Source organism: Danio rerio, chromosome 17 (assembly GCF_052040795.2).
Source record: "Danio rerio strain M-AB ecotype USA chromosome 17, GRCz13ab, whole genome shotgun sequence".
Taxonomy (NCBI): domain Eukaryota; kingdom Metazoa; phylum Chordata; class Actinopteri; order Cypriniformes; family Danionidae; genus Danio; species Danio rerio.
Window position 1 is genome coordinate 2,015,987 of NC_141037.1, and position 15,838 is coordinate 2,031,824.

General features: G+C 38.4%; 2 protein-coding genes across 2 annotated transcripts in view; one reads left to right on the forward strand and one right to left on the reverse strand.

Annotated features, from left to right (window-relative positions):
- The window catches only part of arhgap11a (Rho GTPase activating protein 11A), a 1,047,489-nt gene that overhangs the window by 732,150 nt on the left and 299,501 nt on the right, over positions 1-15,838 (reverse strand). The window lies entirely within an intron of this gene.
- Positions 1,747-10,143, forward strand: LOC147839862 (adhesion G protein-coupled receptor G5-like). The gene is made up of 11 exons (XM_087290121.1): positions 1,747-1,898; positions 1,976-2,141; positions 2,214-2,354; positions 2,453-2,566; positions 3,089-3,125; positions 4,554-4,654; positions 5,236-5,357; positions 5,443-5,708; positions 8,750-8,840; positions 8,938-9,224; positions 9,837-10,143. Exons 2-11 carry the CDS (start codon positions 2,016-2,018, stop codon positions 9,989-9,991), a joined length of 1,440 nt encoding a protein of 479 aa, XP_087146247.1. The 5' UTR covers positions 1,747-1,898; positions 1,976-2,015; the 3' UTR covers positions 9,992-10,143.

Consider the following 15,838-nt stretch of genomic DNA (forward strand, 5'->3'; position numbering starts at 1 on the left):
AATATTCTGAAAATCTGTGGTTAAACGGGTTGTAAGGGGTGTAAATTAAATCTGAAATTATGGGGGTGGATGCAAACAAAATTCCCCCACAGTAAAAACACATGAGCTATAGGGGAATTGATTAACTAAGTTGGCTGTAGTGTGTGTGTGTGTGTGTGTGTGTGTGTGTGTGTGTGTGTGTGTGTGTGTGTGTGTGTGTGTGTGTGTGTGTGTGTGTGTAAATGTGAGTGTGAGTGTGTGTGGGAGTTTGGGAGTAAAGCGCATTTGCCATGTAAAACATATGCTGGAATAGTTGGTTGATTGTTGGTTCATTCTGCTGTGGCGACCTCTGATAAAGCAAAGACTAAGCCAAAGGAAAATGATTTAATGAATAAATGAATGAATGAGTGAGTGTAACCTCTCCAACTCTACTTCTATCATACTTCTATCATGCCAATATGCCACTATAACTAGACCAGAACTGAATTATGGCACTGGGGAGTGAGCTCTGCAACAAGGATGCTAAAGAACAGAGCACCCATTGAGATGAGTGAGGTTTAAATGAACTGCAATTATTAGCTGGCCTCTTCTACACTATGATATGTACAATATTACTAGCGTAGACAGCTTCAAGTTGTTGTGATCGAGCCGTGACAGCACTAATGTCTGCTGTACAAATATTTTCAAGTGAATTAAAAAGCCTTGACAGCAGCCTTACTGACTGAAACTCCACAACTAATGACTGTTCTCTCTGATTACAGCATCCATGAATGCAGCATATTTTAGTAAGAAACACCAGTATACATTTCCTCATATATTTTAGTGTGTGTGTGTGTGTGTGTGTGTGTGTGTGTGTGTGTGTGTGTGTTAATCTCTTATTAATGTTTTAATAACATTAGTCCTTTATCCCTGTCCATACTTTTCTTAATTCAGTGTCTTTTATTGAAATTATATAATGTTTGATTTTATAATAACATTGAATTGTGTTTCATGGTTTATTAAGATTGTTTGGAAATTCCTCCTGGTAATGTTACAGACAAATGTAACAATGCTCAATTTAGCCCTGACATCTGCAAAAGTAAGTCTCTCTTTTTACATTTCTTTTTTCAGTAGTAGTTTCTAGTTCACATAAAATGTAAATCTGCATCTAAATAATTATAGTACAACAGTATCTAGAATCCGATTTATTATAGCTATTAGTGCATGTGCATGTCATTGATATATGTAATAAACATGCATTATAAACAGTATAATGTACAAACTATGATTTTTCTTCATTTATAAATTAGAATCATCTGATACATTAGATCTTTTCAATTGTTTAAAATGTATTGAATTGTTGCACAGTTGAATTAAACCCATGCTTTATTTCTGTGTGTAGAAACGATGGCAAATGGCACATACGTTCTGTATTTAAATAAACAAACTTTGAACACCTGGACCTGTGTCAACTGCACACTACCACAATCACAGGAGACAAGCACACTACCACAATCACAGAAGACAAGCACACTACCACAATCACAGGAGACAAGCACACTACCACAATCACAGGAGACAAGCACACTACCACAATCACAGGAGACAAGCACACTACCACAATCACAGGAGACAAGCACACTACCACAATCACAGGAGACAAGCACACTACCACAATCACAGAAGACAAGCACACTACCACAATCACAGGAGACAAGCCCACTGCCACAATCACAGACAACAAGCCCACTGCCACAATCACAGACAACAAGCCCACTACCACAATCACAGAAGACAAGCACACTACCACAATCACAGGAGACAAGCACACTACCACAATCACAGGAGACAAGCACACTACCACAATCACAGGAGACAAGCACACTACCAATAAGTGATCTAGAAGATGAGAATGGATTTGTTCCTTCATCAAAAGCAGCGTGAGTGTGAGGTTAGAACTGAATTTTAAACCAAAAACTCAAACACAGATAACTAAATGATTCAATTTATTCTACAGAGAAGCCTTGGAAGTTTTAGAGTCTAATCTGGTGGATATTATGAAAAAAAATAATGAAAGCAATGTGATGATTAACAAGGGGAACATTACTGGTCTACTCCACATCCAAGACACAAACACAGAGACGGAAGACATGACCATATGCTACAGTTCAAACAACACCATGGTAAAGCTACTGTAAAGTTTGAGGTATGTTGTAGAGGATGTGCAATTAATCATTCCTGGCTCTCCTTTTCAGGTTATTATGAGTCAAAATGACATGAACACAGGCTGTTTGTGGACTGCAATGTTTCCCAGTGAAGCCTTTAATAAATCCCGACTGGAAAACAATGGAAGTGCATTTGTTGGAGTTCTGCGGTTCACTAACATGGGGAATAAAGTAACATGCTCTGTGTTTCTCTCTTACATTTCACATGGATCATTTCTTTAGATTCCCCTATAAAAGATGACTCTATTCTGGTCTGGTTTCTCCTTCAGAATCAAACTAAAAACTTCACGATTTTGAACAATGAGGTTTATGGAATAACAATGGGAGCCAAAATCTCCAACCTCACCAACAACATTGAAATAACCTTTACTAATAAGGATCTGGTAATGAACCTTTTGTTGCAGAACTCTCTCTTTTTCAAGATATATATATATATATATATATATATTGTGGCGAGACGAGGGATAAAACATGAGCATTCAAACAGATATGGTGTAAAGACCCAGAGGGTGATTTATTTACAGTGCAAGGTAAGGAGGTGAGGGTAGGGTAGCTGTGCGGGTATGAGTCCTTTGGCCGGGTAATGTGGAAAGTCCTCAGGGCTGATGAAGGTTTGCATAGTTGAGAACAATCTGAGGTGCCGGTCTAGCCACTGCTATCTGCTGGGGAAACCAGAGAAAGGAGCATTAGCGTGTCTTCTAGGAGAGAACAAGCTCACCCTGTGTCTTCTCTTTCTCTGTTTATATGCTCCAGTCTTAATGAGCTGCAGGTGGCGATAGGTGCTGATGAGGTGACAGGTGTTGGTGGTTTGTACTTGTGGCGACGCTGCATTGGAACACTCGCCACAATATATATATATATAACCAGACACTGAAGCTAAATGATACTTAAACATGTTCTTACAGGTTGGTGGTCCATCCTGCACTTCTTGGAATGGAAAAGGTACATTTATTTATGGCTCTATTAATATGTTTTTATAGACTCTTTTCACATTTCTTGGTTAGACAGCAGCAGAAGGTAAACTCAGAGCGCTGTACTGCGAGTTGGAGAGAGCAACACATACTTTTTTTGCTTTCCAATTTGCTCAAATATCTAAAAATAAACGTCACAATAGTGTTTTCACATCTTTCAAAAAAATAGTGTGAGACTGATGAAGGCAGATAGAAGAGGAAACAATGTCAAATTTACTGTCCTGCCACCATAGATGCTGCATTACAAACACCTCGCATAATCTTGCCTGCTTTAATCTGATATAAAGATGATTTAATACAAATCAGGGGTGTCGCTAGACCCCAATAAATCATCAGTGCTCATGGCCCACAGTGGAATGAACCGCCAAATTATCCAGCAAGTTTTTACGCAGTGGATGCCCTTCCAGCTGCAACCCATCTCTGGGAAACATCCACACACACACATTTACACACACACACACACACACTATGGACAATTTAGCCAACCCAATTCACCTGTACCGCATGTCTTTGGACTGTGGGGGAAACCAGAGCACCCGGAGGAAACCCATGCGAAGGCAGGCAGAACATGCAAACTCCACACAGAAACGTCTACTGAGCCAAGGTTCGAACCAGCGACCCAGCGACCTTCTTATATATATTTAAGTAATATCAGCACCTGTACAGCCTCTTTATCTTTGTGTATTACTCCGCCCACATACAGCAAGCAACAGGCAGAGACACTACAGTTTGACAAATATTACTGCTGTTAGACAACAAAATGTACTTTTGAGGTATTTTTAGTGGAGATTGTAGTTGTTTAGATTACAACTATGCAGTTTATTTATAAGAATCATGCCTATTTTTTATATTTACAATTTCTGAGAGAGCTCGCCGGCGGCCCTTAGCCTGCCATAGTGTAGTAGACCAAAGAGGATTGATGTTTTCATCCACAATATGGCAACAGAACTGCATGATAAGCCCTTACGCTTAGAAGCTTATAACAGTCTGATTTCTAATTACAGCAGATCAGATCACTATTAAACTGTTAAGCACACCTGCCAGCATTCCTGTTTTTCCTGGGTGTATTCTGTATTTCAGAACAAGTCTCCCACAGCCATCCCATTTTTTTTTTCTTTCCAAAAACTCCCGTAATTTCACCCACCCCCCTCTTTGGTACAGTCTGCAAACACCCCCGGGTTGCCAACTTTGATTCATTACTTGATCGCAGCAGCCACCCAAAACCCACAGCTGCATCCTATCCCAGTTCTCAACAGTGGTATTCACTATTCAGAGACCTCACCCCCGAATATATATATATTTTGTTTTTATAACTTAAATTTAAGATGCAGATGACTGTTGAAACACATCATCACATGTACAGTATTCAGCAATGTCTGTAGCTCTCTCTTCTTTGAAGGAAATCTTGAGTGGACAACGTTTGGTTGTGAGACAAAACAAATCAACAGTAACAGCATAAAGTGTTCGTGTTCACATCTGACGTTCTTCGCAGTGCTGATGGTGAGAAGATTAAACTTTTTTACACTGCAGGGCTGTTAAATACTCAATTCTGATTGGTTGATGAGCTTTCTAAGCTGTGGCATTATTTTTACAAGAAGTTGAGCAAAAGTAGTTCCGGCAGGTTTTGAGCACACTATAGCTCAATATCACTACACTGAATGATTTGAGTTATTTCACAGCTACAACAGTCAAATCAAAACACAACAGAAGGCTTTGGATAAGATGTGGAAGACACTAGTGCTGTACACAGCAAAAACAGAAAACTCAAATACAGCATCTAAACTGTGGATTTAGCAGCTTTGGAGACCAGGAGAAGTAGAATAATGCAATCCGAGCTGGTGAATTTTTCAAAAATATTGCACACCAATGATAAACTGGTTGCTAGACTCCATATCACCAACTCAGACATACATTATTTTGTAGTAATTGACCAGTTGTCAAATTTTCTTTACATCATGCTATTATATACGAACTTAAAAAGATGACAAAAAATGTATTTCTTGCTAAAAGGAAATAACTGATTTTAAAATTATCTTTCAGCTGATCTGATTCGTATTTATGCTTTTCCTCTGATTTCTCAGTCTGTGCCAGATGCAAACGCTGTAGCGCCGTATCTGGAGTCACTGACCCTCATCTCTGCTATCGGCTGTGGGATCTCTGTGTTTTTTCTGGCCATCGCTCTGTTCATGCATTTCCTGCTGCGGTAGAGTCTACTAAAGCACAACATAAATATTAAACTGTTTATTGTGACAGTTACTAACGCAGGTTGTTTTTTTCTATTTCAACAGGAAAGCCAAATCCAATCAGGCCACAAAGATCCTGATCAACATGTTCGGTGCTCTGTTTCTCCTGAATGTGTCTTTTCTGTCGAACGAGAGCGTGGCAAACTCAGGAGACAAGAATGCTTGTGTCTTCATAGCTCTGCTGATGCATTACTCCATGCTGACCACATTCACCTGGTTCTTCATTCAAGCTCTTCATATGTACTTATGGCTCATCCGACAGAACGTCACCATCACAAACTACATGAGGAAGATCACCGTGTTGGGCTGGGGTGAGTGATGGAGCAAATGCCTGATGTGTAACAACTGTTCTGTCATATGAGATGATGATATCCAAATGATGCCACTATTTCCCCCCAGTGTTTCTCTTTGGGTTAATTTGTGTTCATATTGTTCAGCTGTGTCTCTTCCATGCAACAACTCTCAGACAGTCTGTGTCAAGATCCTGTCCCAACCCCAGTGGAGCCTTCAACCCCCTGCATCTGGTATCCATACCCCTCCACCTCAGCTTGAGCCATGTCATTGGGATCTGAGAAACATCTACTCCAAGCTCTAGTTGAGTCTGGAGCAGTGGGGAACTTTATAGACATGGCATGAGCTACTCAAGATTCCTGCCAACCTATTAGATTAACCACATAACCCTCCATCTCAGCTTGAGCCATGTCTCCATCTCAGCCACTTTCTCTTCAGGTCAGGCTTAAATCACCTATATGTGTCTTACCTGACAAAGCACTTAGAACGTTGGTGCAGCCTGCTGCCCCTTTAGTCCTTTTAAATATCTTTGAGAAATAATTACGGCATGTATTCAACCATCCCTTCTCAGGAAGTGAGGTTTCCCAGCAACTACTTGCCTTATGTCAAGGAGATAGGAGTGCAGCGGACTATGCCATGCAGTTTTGGACAATTGCTGCAAATGCAGGCTTGAATGATGAAACACTCATTGTATCCAGAATGGTCTTTCTGCAGCTCTCAAGGATGAGTTGGCTACTCGAGATCCAGTTAACACTCTCAATTGACCCTGATTGTGCTTTCCTCCAGGACAACCATCTTAAAGAGAGAAGACTTACCATCCAGTATGTTCCTTTACATTTTCCTAACCTCCATTCTTCTCCAAGTGCCGCTGAGTCACCTAATTCTTCCGAACCAGATTCCACAGACCCTGTTCAGCTGGGCCATGCCCAACTCTTTCTTTGGGAAAATACCCATCATATGAGGATCATCTCCGTCTCTATAGTGAAGGAGCTGGTTGGTTTCACTCAGATTGTACCGAACTGAAAGAAAAACTCTCCATCCCAGGCAGTAGGGAGAGAGCTGTCTTGGGAGTGATTTAACTTGTGTATCTTAATAACTCCAGTCTGTCTTACCCATTACCTTGACATTAGGATCTGAGGAACATCTACTCCAAGCTCTTGTTGATTCCGGAGCAGCAGGAAAATTTATAGACATGGCATTAACTGCTTGCATCAATATTTCTGCCAACCTGTTAGATGACCCACTGCAGATGGCACTGCTGGGAGACTAATAGCTCCTGGACCGGTATCCATCTTACTGTTCCCTTGCATGTCTTTGCATTATTTGTACCTTGTGGTAATGTTTTGCACTGCATTATTATTTATGACTCTGTTGTACTTCCTAAATGAAGTCCTTTTAGAACTTAGACCTTGTGCCTTGGCTGTGTGGGTTCATCAGCTCTTCGTGTGGGTTAATGGTAGAACATTGAACTATTTCACCAGAGACCTGTGTTTGCACTCCAGGCTCATCGCAGAAAAACCAACTCAACATAAACCCAGCTGCGGCCACTGCCCAAAAGAAGGTTACTATTGTTGCTCAACACAAATCTACAGTGAAGTGCCATCAGGCAGCTCTGATTCGGCAAGAATCACTTATGGAGAACTCTCATTTACTCTCAGACCTCATCACTTCCATGCAACAACTTTCTGACAACCTGTTAGATGACCCACTGCAGGTGACACTGTTGGATGGAAGACTAATAGCCCCTGGAGCGGTTATCCATCTGACTGTTCCTTTGCATGTCTCAGTCTGGCTAACTGGTTATATGTTCCAAAGGCAGTTTGTCCTCAAGTTCTTCAATGGGCACATTCCTCCTGGCTTTCTTGACATCCTGGTATTTCCCACACCCTGGAATTTCTACAAAGACACTGGTGGCCCACAGCTAAGGAGGATGTTATTTCCTTGGTTAATGTCAAAACCTCCGACCTAGAGTTTAATGGACAGCCGGAAAAAGTTAATCTGAGTCTCACTTGGTTAATTTAAGCCTTGCTATCTGTATGGTGGCTTACAACCCTTTATCAAGGTCCAACTACCATCTCTGGGTGAATAGCTCACAACACTCGTTGTTCATCCTCAACTGGCTTTTTCCCCTTTGAGTGCCATTTCAGATTCTTCTCCGCGCTTCCATGAGAAAGGGATTCAAGTGGCTGTTCCCTTGGTACAGCAGCATTTTAATCACTTCCTTCTGATCCAGAATATAATACACAGTAACTCATTTAAACCTATACCCAGTATCATGGACAGGCCAACCGTAGAGGTATATCTGCACCCTCTCTGCAGGTTGGTCAACAGGTTTGTCTCTTCACTCGGAACCTTCCCCTATGGATAGAATCCCACAAGCTCAACCAGTGCTGCATTGGACATTTTAAAGTTATCAGGAGAGTAAACCTGGTTTCTTAACAGCTAAAATTACCTAAGTCAAAATAATCCCACCTTTCTTGTATCCTGATTTAAGCATGTTCTTCTGTTGTTCCGTGCAACAGTCTTGCCAGTATTTTGTGGACTGGGAGGGCCATGGTTCAAGGAGCACTCCTGGATTACTGCTTATAGGAGGATCCTGACAGATTCTGAGCTATTGCTTGTGTTTTTCTTTGTCTCATTATGATGTCGCCCAATGTTCCCAATGTTTTTGTTTTGGGTTAATTTGTGATAATTTTGTTCTCGTTAGTCTACCCTATTTATTCTAGATTCCTGTCTTCACTTGTCACTTTGTTTTTGAGTTTGACCTGCTCTTGTCCTTGCCACTTTTTAGTTGTTTTGGTTTGTTTGCATTTTGACTTAAAATACGTTTTTGCTCTATGGAGAACGTCTTGTTTGTTATCTGGTCAGTTCTGTGGACTTTCTATTTTTGCCTTGTGGTAATTTTTTGCCTTGTTATTTTTATGACTTTGTTGGACTTCCTAAATAACACCTGTTTTGAACTTAGACCCTGTGCCTTGCCAGATAATAGTGGTAATACACCTCAGGGTGTGCGTGTTTTGTATTGTTTTTATTTTTTATTGACAATATCCTTGTTTTGCAGGGTTTTCAGCTCCAGCAGTAATTGCAGTTGTTTCTGTAGGAGGATACGACAAAACGATCCTAACCGCATCGTCTGGAAAAGTTGCACAAATGTATACTTAGTTATTAAGTCACAAATTCATGAATGATCAATGTTTAAAATATCTTCTAAGTGTCCTTTAAATTCAAACCATGCTATTGTAATTGCAGGTGCTGGATTACAAATCCTTTAATTCACTACATACTGAACATGGGATACTACATCTTCGTTTTCATCTTCACAATAGTCATCTTCATCATCACTATCCTCACTAGGGTTATCCAGAGTAGACACATAAGAGCGACTGAAGGCAAGAGACAGACGTTCAGAAAGCAGCTGATGATGGTGTTGAGTTTGTTTATTCTGTTCGGTCTGACGTGGGCTGTTGCCTTCTTCAGTTATGGACCGATGCTCATTCCCTCATATTACATCTTCTGTGCACTCAACTCCCTTCAAGGTGAGAAACTTTAGCTAAGTTTTTAAATTAATTAATGCATGCTTGTAATTTTTTATAAAATATTTGGCAACACTTTAGTACCAATACTCACTATTAACTAGTGCCTTGTCATCTGTCTATTATTAATATTTCGGGCGTTTATTAGTACTTATAAAGCACATATTCTTATTTTATTCTTAATCCTACATATTACCAAAACTCAAATACTCCCTTATATGAATAGTTCACCCTTTACTGGTTTAAAACCAGTTTAATTTATTTATTTTGGTTTGGAACAAGTAAAGGGTGAGAAATAGAATTTCCATTTTTGGGTGAACTATCACTGTTAATACCTATTAATATCACACTTAATACATAAAAATAAGCACTTTACTCAGACAAAAAGTCTTTGTTCAAAAATGAGAAATGAACCTTAAAATAAAGTGTGAGCCAATATTATATTTATTCATTTAACAATAAATTTATTGTCATTGATTATAATTTGTGAGAAATAATCAAATGCATCAAACTTTAGTTGAGTATCCTAATATGTTTTTTGAACACATTTTGTTTAGTATATTTATCTATTTTTTTATTTTATTTTATTAACTGAAATAATCTTTTTTTTCTCAGGGTTTTTCCTCTTCTTGTATTACTTTCACATTCACAAGGATGTTGGTGGTCATTTTTCAGACGACCCGAAAAGCTCCGGCTCCATCACAACCATTGTTCCACCAAACAACACCAATAGTAATGCTGAGGAACATGTTTATGATCTTGCTCGCTAGAACAGAAAATGCACCGTCTCTCATTTATCAGTAATCACAGTAATCAGTGCCAGAATACAGTTCTGTGTATTAGTGTTTATAAATCATTTCATACTCATTATTAGATATTTAAACAAAGGTCATTTGATATAATCATTTTATATTATTTACAAGGTGTATATATTCTGATATATGTGGGTTCAGGGCTACTTTAACAGTAGTTTCAGTATGATACATATAGGCTGTGTTTGACTGATATATTCAGGTCATTTGTTGAATTGCAGGTAAATTTTGCATCTCTAAGATTAACCTGTTATTTTTGGGTGCACAAAATGATTTACTATTTTCCTTTTGAATAATTATATCTAGCTTACCTCACTGGCAGATTATTTTTCTTGTTTTAAGGAAAAAAAAAATTGCCTAATTTTGCCTGATTATTTCCTAAAACAAGTCATGAAAATGCAAGAAAATGCTTCTTGATTAAAGAATTTGTAGATATTTTGACTAGAAACAAAAACTGAGTAAGAAAGTTATTTTTTTTCAGTGTATATTTTAGCATAGATGATTCCTCTGAGCACTGCATGTTTGCCATAATGTGTTGTACCAGCAGATAGCGCTGTGAGGCTTTAGATTTAGTAGTTTTCCTCATGAATGAGTCTGAGTTTAACATGTGAATGAAATTGCAGAGTTCTGTGACTCACGGAGCTGCTATATAATAATAATAATAATACCTTTTATTTTTAGGCGCCTTTCAAAGCACTCAAGGACACCTTACAGCAGATTACAAGCACATCATAAAAATGCAAGCAGTAAAAATGACAATCAGCATATTTAAACCAGCAAATCATTAAAAGCTATCCTAAACAAAAACGTCTTTATCTGAGATTTAAAATTGGAAATAGAGTCCATCTGGCGAATGTGCAAAGGCAGGGAATTCCATAACTTTGGTGCTGTACAACTAAAAGCCCTGCCTCCAAATGACTTCATCCTAAAGTGTGGGACAGATAACAGTTCAGCAGAAGATGATCTCAGTGAGCGTGAAGGAGTGTACAATTGAAGAAGATCAGAAAGATAGTGAGGGGCCAGGTTATGAAGAGCTTTGTATGTTAAGAGGAGGATTTTGTATTGTATACGATAGTGAACAGGAAGCCAGTGCAGGTGAAAGAGAATTGGAGTTATGTGATCAGAAGTACGCGAGCAGGTAACTATCCTAGCCGCTGAATTCTGAATCAACTGTAGTTTATGAATTTGTTTATCAGGAATACCAGAGAGAAGCGAGTTACAGTAATCAATCCGTGATGTAACCAAAGCATGAACAAGCACTTCAGTACTTTGTTGAGATAGTGAAGGGCGAAGTCTTGCAATGTTACGCAAATGAAAAAAGGCAGAACGTGAGATATTACTAATTTGAGAACTAAATGAGAGCATGCCATCCAGTATAACCCCAAGACTTTTCACTTGGGTTGAGAAATTGACTGGGGAGTTATCAACAAACAGGGTAAAAGATTGAGCTTTGGATAAAACAGATTTTGAGCCAACCAAGAGGGCTTCGGTTTTACTGGCATTTAACTTTAAGAAATTATTAGTCATCCATGTATTAATCTCATTTAGACATTTGGTAAGGTCAGAAGGGGGGTGCGATGTTGTAGGTTTTGTGGAGATATAAACTTGTGTATCGTCTGCATAAAAATGAAAATGTATGCCAAAAGAACGAAATATATGACCTAAAGGTAGGATATAAATAATAAATAAAAGTGGCCCCAATACTGACCCTTGAGGAACACCATGAAGGACTGAAACAGGATCAGAGCGTCTATTCTTTATCTGCACAAACTGTTTTCTGTCACTTAAATAGGAAGAGAACCAGCAGAGTGTGTTGTCAGCTATTCCTATAGAAGCCAGTCTTTCCAATAATAGTGAATGACTAATAGTATCAAAAGCCGCAGTAATATCTAAAAGAATAAGTATAGACAGGTAACCAGAATCAGCAGCTAAAAGAAGATCATTTACAACCTTAGTGAGGGCTGTTTCTGTGCTGTGTTTAGGGCGAAACCCAGATTGAAAGTGCTCATAGATGTTATTAGTAAGCAGATGTGAGTGAAGTTGAGCTGCTACTGTTCTTTCCAGTATTTTTGAAACAAACGGAAGGTTGGCAATTGGCCTAAAATTGTTTAGGTCATTAGTATCAGCCCCGGTCTTTTTGAGTATTGGAGTGATAGAGGCCATTTTTAAAGATGAAGGAACAGTAGCAGTTGATAGTGAAGAACACACTATAGATGTAATAAAAGAGGATAGTGAATTAATGCAAGACTTAACTAAAACAGTAGGTAGGGGATCAAGTGAGCAGGTAGAGGTCTTAGACTTCATGATCTCCCTAGTAATAAAATCAACTGAGGGCAGTTCAAAATTAGACAGAATACTCACTGACCCGCTAACATGGCTATAATCATACTGATAATTGGGAGCAATCAAAACAGAATTTAGCAATTCATGATGAATACGATCAGTCTTAGCATGGAGAAAATTAGAGTAGGGAACACACTGAATAGGATCAAGGGAAACAGAATCATGTGGTTTCAACAATTTGTCAACAGTACTGAACAAAGTTCTTGTATTAGAGTGTCCACTGGTGATGAGATTTGAGTAGAATGTTGATTTTGCTCTTTCTATTTCAGCCTTGTAAGAAGCAAGATGCTCAGAATACATCTGCTTATGGATTTCTAGACCAGTTTTATTCCAGAGTCTCTCCAGGCGACGACCTAGAGCTTTTTGATGACGAAGTTCAGGAGTAAACCATGGAGAGGGATTGGTATAAGATACAATGCGGGTTCTTAGAGGAGCCACAGTGTCTAATATTTGAGACAGGCTATTGTTATAAAAATTTACCAAGTCAGAAGTAGAAGTGGACAGACACTGGTTTACAGAATAATCAATCATTCCTTCCAGGACATGATGGTCAATGTTCTTAATATTTCTAAATGAGACAGAGCGTGGAGGTTTAACTCTTCCCAAAGAAAGAGAAACATTAAAAAATACAGATTTATGATCTGAGATTAAGTGATCAGTTGAAGATATATTATTAGGGACAACACCAGAACAACATACTAGATCAAGAATATGCCCCTTAGAGTGTGTTGGAAAGTGGACATACTGCACAAGGTCAGCACTGTCCAGGACCAGTTTGAAATCATTATACTGAGTGTTGGCAGTGTTATCAAAATGAATATTAAAATCTCCCATCAACATAATGTTCGGAGATAAAGTACACACATGTGTTAAAATAGCAGAAAGTTCATTAAAAAAGATATTCAATGCAGATACCTTTGGTGGTCTATAGACTATAACTAGAACAGTAGGAGTCGGACCTTTAAGTAGTACAGCCAACACTTCAAAAGATGTAGGCTCTGCTATCTGTAACGGACAGATCTTAAAACAGTCACGGTAAATTAGTGCAAGACCTCCCCCTTTACCGGTACAGCGAGGTTTACATAAATACTTATATCCGGAAGGTACAGTTTGATTAAAAATAAAAAAGTCATTGGGCTTCTGCCAAGTCTCAGAAAGACACATAAAATCTATACTTTTGTCCTCAATGAGATCATGAATGTAGGATGTTTTATTGCTGAGAGATCGAACATTAAAAAGCATAAAACGAACAGTAACGTTAGACATATAATCTGACCTGGGCAGCGATGAAAGCACGTCATGGTTAACACCCCTCCTGGCGAATCTAGGCAGTCTTGTATTAGACCAAAACGACCGAATTATACCATTTATACCATATTTCAACCTGTTACTGACTCAGATCTACATATTTCAGATTCACAGTGACTAATAAAACTTCTCAATCCTGCTGAATGAGCTGTTCATTTCACCTGTGCGTTTCAGATTTACTGCCTTAATGCTGTGGATGTTTGTTTGTTTTTTATGATTGCTGGGAAATGCAAATAAACATTGCTTTATGACACTTCCAGTCACACAGACAATACTTACACTTTTGATAAAACTGAATCACAGTTTCCACAAAAATATCCAGTAGCAGAAGAGCTTTTAATTCATAATAATCAGTAGAAATGCACTTTGACTTCTATTTCATTCCAGAAAACTCATTCATTCATTCATTCATTTACTTTTCAGCTTAGTCCCTTTATTAATCTGAGGTCACCACAGCAGAATGAACCATCAACTTATCCAGCACATGTTTTACGCAGCAGATGCCCTTCAAGCCGCAACCCATGTCTGGGAAACATCCACACACACTCATTCACACACAAACTCATACACTACGGTCCATTTTAGCCTACACATTTCACCTGTACCGCATGTCTTTGGACTGTGGGGGAAACCAGAGCACAGGGGGAAACCCACGCCAGGGAGAACATTCTGACTGGTCAACTGGTCATAAGATGGGCCGAGAATCGCCAGTTTGCCAACAAATATGTGAAAATTATTGAAATGTTGAAAAACAATGTTCCTCAAAGAAAGAGAAAAAGACATTTGAATATTTCACCTTCAACAGTGCAGAACATTACTAAAAAATTCAAGAAATCTGGAGAAGTTTCAGTGCTTAAAGGACAAGGGCGCAAACCTAAACTGAGCAACGAGTAATATCCCACCCCTTAGGGGGCGCTGCATCAAGAACCTCATTCATCTATAAGGCATATGACAACATGGGCTTAGAACTACTGCAAGTCAAGTACCACAATATGTAGTTACATCTACAAACGTCAGTGAAAACTGTGCCGTGCAAAAAGGAAGCCCTATGTTAACAGTGTCCAGAAGCGCCGTCAACCTCTCTGGGCTCAAAGGAATCTGGAATGGACCATCACAGTCGCACAGAGACTCTTTATTTTAAGATATTGTTACTGCACATGATTATTTTATTTTAATGTTAGTAAGTTACTGAGGAAGGTAAGGAAAGTATTATCCCCTATAATATTTCTTGCTGGTACGTAAATCTTGGAGGTCTAGACATGCAAAAATATAAACTTGCAAAGATCGTTAATATAACCTAATTAACCAAGTGAAGCTTTTAAATTTCACTTTAAGCTGTATAGAAGTGTCTTGATGAATATCTAGTCTAATATTATTTACTGTCATCATGACAAAGATAAAATAAAACAGTTATTAAAGATAAGATATTAAAACTACTATGATTAGAAATGTGTTGAAAATTTCTTTCTGTCCATTAAATAGAAATTGGGGAAAAATAAACAAGCTGTCTAATTATTCAGGAGGGCTAATAATTCTGACTTCAACTATATATATATATATAATGGTTTTTAATACTGTTAGGCAACTTTTGTTAACATTTTAATATTTGAATTGATGTAGTGCCTGTATTAGTATTGTAAATGTAATGCAATGGCACAACAACCTGGTAATAAACTGCTAGTAAATTTACCTGTCCTGTTTTATGGACTGAGTTCTATATTTATTAGTTCATATATAAAATATTTTGAACTACAATGTCAATAAATCTCACTTTAAGTTGAATTTTCAACATCAACTGTTGACAGAGCAGAAAGTAACCTCCCATTATGCATTTTATCCCTGTGAATACACACAAAACCTGTGAATCACAAAATATGGGAAACTGTTAACAGAGAGATATTTCACAGTGTGCTTTACCTATTTACAAGTTATTTCGGCACAAAAACTGGGACAAGAAAACAGGGATTCCTGATCACAATAATCTAAGGGAAACAGTGTATTAATCTTCAAAATCAGGCCCACAACATTAGACAAATATCAGTTCTGAATGAAAGAGAGCTGTTTAAAACTGTCTATAGAGTTATGAGCCTCACTAATAAAGACAATTTTATTGAAACGGCTGAATTAGATTAAGAATTTGTTTTGTTTGCTGTC

Bases quoted from the DNA above. Each gene is read 5' to 3' on its own strand.
- LOC147839862 (XM_087290121.1), top strand. From the start codon at position 2,016: ATGAAAAAAAATAATGAAAGCAATGTGATGATTAACAAGGGGAACATT. The intron at 2,142-2,213 runs GTAAAGCTACTG...TCTCCTTTTCAG, and splicing joins ACAGTTCAAACAACACCATG to GTTATTATGAGTCAAAATGA. The intron at 2,567-3,088 runs GTAATGAACCTT...ATGTTCTTACAG, and splicing joins CCTTTACTAATAAGGATCTG to GTTGGTGGTCCATCCTGCAC.